The following is an 8,164-nucleotide window of genomic DNA, read 5'->3' on the forward strand; positions in this document are numbered from 1 at the left end:
AAAGAAGAGGCATGGCCCTCCTCTTGCTCCCATTTTGTTTTCTTCCTCTCTTTTTTTTTTGCTTTTTTCTTCTTTAAATGTTACATCTCCTTTATTTTAGTGTATCAAAACACAATCTACATATTCTGACATATATCTTTTCATATTTCCATGCGTGTGTGTTGTCCAATCTCTCTTTTGTCTTCAACTTATTCATTACTTGATAATGATTCTGTCGACAATTCTTATCTTGTGCATATACCCTTCTTTTGCTATCTCTCGAATGCCTGCTTTGCTATTTTCTAAAAGTTATCTTGTACATATACAATTCTTTTACTATTTCTCGAATACCTGTTTTACCATTTTCTAAAAGTCAAATCCTGTTTTACCATTTTCTAAAAGTCAAATCATTCCTCTTCTCACAAAACCTAAATTGCCCCTCCAAAACTACCCTTAATCTGCCCACTATTTTTTTTTTTTTTTGGATAAGCATCTGCCCACTAATTGTCCACTGCAAAATAAATTTCGTCATTTTCCCCCCTCCCCGCTTCTCTCTAGATTCTAGCAGATTCACACGTGTGCCAGTCATGCTCATGTATAGAACCCATCACACACGTGTGCCAGTCATGCTCATGTATAGAACCCATCACGTCCCAATAAAACAAGACCCACCACGCCACTCGAAAAATTTACGCAGGAACGAGTACATATAAAGTTGACAAATAGCTCGAATGACACTAAAAAAAAAAAAGTAGATATCCAATCCTTAAGAGTCCATCCTAATCCATACCACTTGCTTCAATTTCCTATCAAACTGTCATTCATTTGAGTTGGTTAAATGTCAAACACTGAAATCCGAAAACAGTTGATGGACTCTTCACATTTTGACCCAATGTACAAGGGGGCATCTCAACCTCAACTTGCTATCAATTAAGCATCTATACAACTTGCCAATACTGCATAATTGCAGTCTATTCCTTTGTTATCTTCTACTTTTACTTTGCAGTCCTATTTGAAAAGTATTCCTCCACTAGACCCAAAAAAAAAACAGAAAGAAGTTCAAAAAGGCTTCAGATGAGGTTTTTACACTTTGAGACTGGGGTCCTCACTTTCATTTGATTCCTTCATAAATTCCCCATTCTTATGACTAAGACTCCCATCTTCTTCTGCATCAAAGCTCGCATGAACACTATATAGCAAGTACACCAGCACTATGAGAGCCGAAAAGAATCCGAACCTCGCGTAAGATGGCCCATCAAGAGAACCCAGCAAGAAAATATTCAGGAAGATTGAGATAGAGGGTATCCATGGCATCAGCGGGACCCCCCAGAACTCAGGTTTCCGAGCTTGTGGGACGACCCAATGGAAAAGTTGTAGAACGGCAATGGCAATAACGGTGCAGGCACCGAGCATGAACGCCTTGGGCTTTCCAGACGGACCGAATTGCCAAATCAGGGTGAATATGATCGAAGTGAGGGAGAAGCAGAAGAGGAAGGACAATGTGGGCCACGTATTAGTGCTCCCCACCGATACGTAACGTCTGTAAATCACTGCATTTGCCACCATGTAGAAAACAAAGAGTGTGCCGATGGACACTAGGTTCAGGAGGATGTCTAGGTCGGTGAACAGCGCAATCGTAGCCGTGCAAATCCCTGAAAAAGGGGAAAAAAGAAAAAAAAAAAAAAAAGAGATTTGGTTAAGCACCTTAAAATGGTTATATAAACAATCAAAAAACCTCCCAATTGAGGATATTTGATTAGTGTCCACAGAGAAAATCAAGGTCCAGACAAAGCATGCATGAGTATATCCATTAAGGGAGACAACCTATCCAAAAAGATTTTCTCAGTCCCACCTAAGTGAGGAGATTGGAATCAAAGACCAGACAAATTACGAAAGGAAATTAAGTAATTTCAATTAAGGGAGTCAGCCTATCCAACAGGACTATTGCTTATCCAAAAAAAACAGTACTGAGCCACTACCCTTTCAAGGAATAGAGAAAGGGAACATTTTCTAGTGGCTCTCGCTTAGGTCATTTTCAATCTAAGATAACCACATATACAGGAAATTCTACGAGGAACAGGGGTTTCACAATGGGATCCGATAGACGTCGTAAACGACGGATATACTCGAATAACCAGGCTTTAAGTACCGTTTTTTTGGTACCGGTAATGCGGTATACTGGTATCAACGTATCGGTATAGTTTCAATGCGTCGATGTCTTATCAGACGTTATACAAAATATGATACTTGTGACCACCAAAGCATTGATCTTTTTTGCCGATCGGGTCACCAATTGAAAAAGATTAACATTATTTACTAATCAGAAAAGTAGCCCATTGGATACTGGGTAAAAAATTTTGCTGCTCTCAACTTTATCTAGGAAATTTTAAGAAATCTACCACCACAGGACTTTGAGATAAATTATTCCAACAGTTGAATTGAATAACTTTCCACATAATATAAGCAATCAAATTATTTGACGAAATAAGCATATCACTGTCAGCACTAAAACAAAATCAAAAGACAGATGCAAAGTGGGAATCGACAGAAAGGGAAATGTCGGTAGAAATAATCCAGAAAATTACAGAACACAGAGTGATTCGCCCCATTTCCTTCGGTTGAAGGTCCCCACATTGTGTCATATTTGGTAGGGTCTGGTCTTGGTTAGTAGAATGGTGCCTTCATGAGTCATGGCATAATCAATAAAAATGCAAAATACTCGAGGGTTTGACTAAGAGCAGATAAATTAAATTAAATCAAGGATGATTTTCAAAGAAAAATGCATAAAAGAATTGTCACACCGAGTTACGAAAGGCCAAAAAAAGAAAGGAAGACAAACTAGAGAAGAGCTATAAACAAGTATCTGAGTTGAGCGTCAAGATGATTAAGATTGACTTTGCAAAATTCCAACGAGATTGGCTAAATTGCACGTGTGATCTAACGATGGTAGATTCACTATCGAGCTTTGTTTAACAAGCAAACGTTCTTGACTTGTCAACTTCTTGAAGTTGAACGAGCTGAAGCATCTATCGAACGAGTCAATCTGAAACAAACCTCTACTCAAATCGTTGTTTGATTTTTTGGGTCAAGAAGTTAATTTGGTAAAATTGGACACAACTCGATTTTTTTTTACAAATACCACCATTCACCTTCTCTCTCTCTCTTTTTTTTTTTTTTCCCCAAATGAAGTCTAGTACAAGTCGTTAATTCACACATTTCATGCCTTAACGTATTTGTACTACCTACGGCCCCATAGGTAAATCAAACTTCTGTTCAAGATAAGGGGGGCCCATGCGCAGATTCGGGTTACCCACGTGAAGATTCCGGTGACCCACCTGCTGGAAAAGTGAGGAACGCCCCCAACCACACGAATCGACAATACAAGCGTCAGATTGTATGCATTCCCATCGGATCCCAAGAGGTTCCTTTTAGGAGCCGTCATGCTCGGCAATATATGACTCCAATTTCATCTTGACTGAACGATTGAAATCTATTAGGCCGAATGCTTGAACATGGATGATCTAGATGAGACTAACACTTACGTTGTCCCCTCGGAACAACACTACTCAACTCAAGTCACCCCTCTATAAAATGGATAAGCTCCTCTCAATGGACTGCACCGTTCAGTTTGCCCATTTGTGGGCTCTTACCGAGCATATTTGTCTTATAACAAAACAGCATTACAACACCAAATCCCATTTAACCCAAAGACAAATTCATTCTAAAATTATATCAACTAGCATCCAACCATCTTTATTTTTTGGCGTGACAAGTTCTCTTAACGAGTTTAAAAATATGAACGATTTGGATCACCAAAGTGAGCCCCGGAAAACTAGAGAGGATCCTTCTCTTTCCCCCCAAAAAAAGAAGTCAAATTACTACAAAGGCGAGCCCATAGTAAAACGATGAGGATACCCTTAGCGTAACCTCCCCAACTGAAACGGTTCATCGTGGGACCCCGTTCTGACTTCTCAACTGCGAGACTTCAACCACAATCCGGATCAAGACGTAAAGAGCCTTTTAAAAGAATATCTTTGGGAAGTCCAGAAAAGCAGAGATCATTTTTAGATTTTCTTTGCTTTTTTTTTAGTAAAAAATAAAAACTGATTTTCGTTTTTGAAGCCCTTCTAATCAAGCATTTATAATTTCTGATTTTGACATAAACACATGCCACACAAGAAGTTTATTTTCACTCCTAGTTTATTTTTATTATTAAATGCTGACTTCTATTTTATTTATTTTTTAACTTTAAGCATCTCTAGACAGGCGGTAAACATATAAAAACTCAGAAACATATAAAAACTCAGAAGGAAATTACGTAAATAACTTGTGAAAGCATATAATAAACGGACAGCAAACATAGTTAGAAAAATCATGAATGTCACTGCCCATGACGTTGGCATATTATGACAAAATGGTCAATTTATCTCTTCTTTAAAAAAATCAAAACGCCATCTCAATCGCAACGCTCGCTCTCTCTTACGCACACGCACAACCTCAGCTGACAACCGCCAAAGCCCAAACACAGAAGCAATAAGCAATAATGGTTACTATAGAAAGCGAAGAAAATAGAAAAAAAAGATACTCTCTCCGTCCCGATTTGTTTGTCCATTTTTTAAAAACCGACTTTTTAAGGGAACATAATGGTTGCTCTTTAAGAGTTTTGATTTTTCAAGAATACCCTTCAATTTCTTAGCATTAAATGGGAGTGGACATTCTCCAATGCATTATTTTTTGAAAGGGAAAGGGCATTAAGGAAATTTTAACAAGTCAAACTCATATTGAACAAATATTTTGGAACACTTAAAAGTCAAAAAGTGTACAAACAAATTGGGACGGAGAAAGTACGATAGATGAGAAGGAAAAGGGAACTTTGATCAAAAAATTAAAAAAAAAAACTTACCAAGGAAAAGGGAGGCGTTGACCGGAGTGGATGTCCTGGGGTGGACCCTAGCGAACCAAGCAGGGACGACGCTCGACCGTCCGATCACGCACATGTACCGCGCCTGACCCAGCATCGCCACCAGCATCGACGTCAGTATCCCCAAGCTTGCCCCCACCCCGATCACGTTCGACACCCATTTCCAGCCGTCCGATCCTCCCCGAAACGCCCCCGAAAACGGCGCCTCCGTATTGATCTGCGTGATCACCCACCACACCAGATCACAACCCAGAATTTAAAAAACTAAAAAAACAAAACAAATTAATCACCCACCGCACCGCAAAAGGTCAATCCTCATTTCACTCCCACAACCGATTAGTAATATTTTAGAAACCTAAATTGCATGGATTTTATTACTCCTTTCGTTGTCAATTGTCCATCTTAAAAAACCCAATCCATTATAGAAACATAATTTATGGTAGCCAATAATTTTTTTCCAAAAAATATCCTTAATAAATACTGTTACGTATATACCCACCGAGCACAACTCAAACTACACTCCTAACGAAGGCCTGGGATTCAGATTTAAATGAGAGAATATGATAGAGAAAATAATAGTATTCAAGAGAAGAATTTATCAAGATTTTGCTCTTTTAGATGATTTGGGACAACTATACCATAAATTTTTTTCGGTCTTGCTATTGTATAAGTACACTAAAAAACAAAAAAAAATATGTAATTTTGAGTACCTTTTGCACATTTTTTTGCACACTCACACACTTATTATTGTCAGCGTATTGGGCTAATTTTAGAATTTTTCAATTTTTTAGGAGGAGATATTAAAACATTTAAAAATGAACAAGAAAAACTAGACGAAATAATTAAAAAGACGGGAAAAAAAACGACAAATGAGGGAGGGAGAATTTGTTGGTCAAAATGATTAAGATGATTTTCTCACCAAATCATAAGGTAAGAGCATGGACATTGAAGCGGCCATCAAACAGTACAGAACGGTAACGAGGATAACGGAACCCAAAACCCCGATAGGGATATCCTTAACGGGGTTTCGGACCTCTTCGGCCATGGTCGAGACCGCATCGTACCCGATATAGCTGAGGTACACCATCGCAGCACCGTTGAACACCCCCGAAACGCCGAAAGGGAAAAACCCGCCGGGGTGGTGAACCGGGTCCGCCGGTTTGGTAAAATTCTTCCACTCCCCCCTGTAAAACCCCACCACGACGATGAACACCAAGAACAGGACGTGGAGCGACGTCAGCACCATGTTCAGGACCGAGCTCTCTCTCGTGCTGCGCGAAATTAATGGCCGAATCTGTTAGTATCGAACCTGTACTTTTTTGACAGGAAAATTTTGGATTTATTTTTAAAGTACTTTATGGCAGGAGATTTTGGATTTATTGTACCTGTAACAGATGACGACGGTGATTATGAGCACTGCGATGACGGCGAAGAAGTCGATCTCGTTGAATCCCTTCGGGAACGCAGGGATTGTGACCCTCCATTTGGCCGCCGTCGATATGCCTAGAGCCGTGCCCAAATAGGCCGTGAAACTCCTCGCCACGGCGGCGTTTGACAGCACGTAGTCTAGTATCAGATTCGCGCCCGTCAAAAATGCCGCAAATTCGCCTGTAAAAAAAATTAATCAGAAATCGAAATCGTTTTGGCTGGATTAAAAACTTCTATGTATTTGTTTGGCCCCTGGAAAATCGGATTCATTTCCGGAATTAGACTATAAGTTTGCGTAAGCTGATAAAGAAACTTCTTTTTTTTTTTTTTTGTTTCGAGAATGCTGGGTGTCTTAGGACAGATTGTGCGCACTCAGACTAATTCTCTACGGCCTCTTCGATAACCGTCCACGCGGTACGCGTGGGTAAGGTGGTTGTAAAAGTTGTGACAGAGACATGAGTTGTCCGAAAAAATCACAGAGAGAGGGGGGGGGGATGAATGCGGACCGAAAGTGACGCGAATGTAGCTGAAGGCGCCGCCGGCGACGGGCATGTCGACGGCGAACTCGGTGTAGCAGAAAGCGGAGAGGAGGGCGCAGAAGCCGGCAATGGCGTAGGAGACGACGACGGAGGGGCCGGCGTAGAGGCGGCTGGCGCTGCCGGTGGTGACGAATACGCCGGCGCCGATCATGCCACCGAGGCCGAATCCGACGAGGTCGAACCAGCGGAGGCTGCGGCGCATGTCGGAGCCGGAGCGGGACCGGGCGCGGCTCATCTCGTCGAAGGAGGTGGAGGCAGAGCCGGCGCGCCGGGCGACGCGGCTCGGCGTGTCGGCGAGGGCCAGGAGGTAGGTCTTGAGGCTCGAGAAAGAGGAGGAGCCATCTCTGTCCATCACAAGTCACTACTCCCTCTCTCTCTCTCTCTCTCTCTCGTCTAGTCTAGTCTAGAAGATAAAGAGCTTAGGATGGGAGTGAGGTGGTTTTTCAGTTTTTATATAGAAGGGGAAGAAAGAAAAAGCCTTAAAATTCTCACTTTTAAATGGAGTAGATTTTAATTAATGGTTGCGAAAAATTCTATACAATGGATTCTCTGAATCCACAAATTCTAAATCCAAAAAATAATAATAATGAAATTCTGAAAATTCTCAAGCCGGATTTGGGCAGCTTTTAAACGTTTGCAACAAATTCTCAAAAAGAAATAAAAAATTTATGATCTCCCTGCTGCGATAAATAGGTTTCTCAACTTCTACTAAAATTTAAAATCTAAAATATGCAATAGAATCTGAGGCTACAATCTAAAACTATATTCACATACATCGCTAACACGCCCCTGGACATTTACGCTCGTTTTGGATTGAGGTATTTGGTGAGAAAAGAAAACAACACAAAAGAGATTCTCGCAACTTGTCTTCGATAAAAAAGGAAAAATGATGAGAAATGCGTACAAAAGGAAGGCTTATTTTTGTTTTTAATTATGAGATTTTCGGAGAGAGCACAATCCTTTCTCGAGGACTTTTATGTATCTCCGGTATACAAGGGGGGTTGGTATCCCTCCGGGGAGTTTTTATTTTTTCGGGCATTTTTCGATCACATTTAAATAATTGGCTCCGTTAATTTTGTAAAATTCGGCAAGAATCTCAATCTTACCAAAAATCGTGTTGATCGGACTTTAGTAAATACATGATCAGCACATGTGAAAAGTGCAACAAAACCAAAATTGGGATTCGATTCATTGTGTTTTTGGATCCAGTTTTGATTTTCTTCAATTTTCACATGTGCTGATCATATATCTAATAAAATTCGATGAACACAATTTTTGGTTTTATTAGAATTTTCGA

General features: G+C 40.3%; 1 protein-coding gene across 1 annotated transcript; it reads right to left on the minus strand.

Annotated features, from left to right (window-relative positions):
- Positions 1-772: 772 nt before the first annotated feature.
- On the minus strand, positions 773-7,277 carry LOC131318365 (cationic amino acid transporter 7, chloroplastic-like). The gene is made up of 5 exons (XM_058348061.1): positions 6,835-7,277; positions 6,286-6,508; positions 5,820-6,171; positions 4,883-5,117; positions 773-1,631 (listed from the first exon to the last, which is right to left on the minus strand). Exons 1-5 carry the CDS (start codon positions 7,217-7,219, stop codon positions 1,063-1,065), a joined length of 1,764 nt encoding a protein of 587 aa, XP_058204044.1. The 5' UTR covers positions 7,220-7,277; the 3' UTR covers positions 773-1,062.
- Between the last annotated feature and the right edge of the window lie 887 nt (positions 7,278-8,164).

This window comes from Rhododendron vialii, chromosome 3a (assembly GCF_030253575.1).
Source record: "Rhododendron vialii isolate Sample 1 chromosome 3a, ASM3025357v1".
Taxonomy (NCBI): Eukaryota; Viridiplantae; Streptophyta; class Magnoliopsida; order Ericales; family Ericaceae; genus Rhododendron; species Rhododendron vialii.

What these genes read in the sequence shown, in the direction of transcription:
- LOC131318365 (XM_058348061.1), bottom strand. Translation starts at nt 7,219, where the DNA reads ATGGACAGAGATGGCTCCTCCTCTTTCTCGAGCCTCAAGACCTACCTC. An exon ending in CTACATTCGCGTCACTTTCG is followed by an intron (nt 6,509 to 6,834) that starts GTCCGCATTCAT and finishes TTTTTTTTACAG; the next exon opens with GCGAATTTGCGGCATTTTTG. An exon ending in ACCGTCGTCATCTGTTACAG is followed by an intron (nt 6,172 to 6,285) that starts GTACAATAAATC and finishes AATTTCGCGCAG; the next exon opens with CACGAGAGAGAGCTCGGTCC.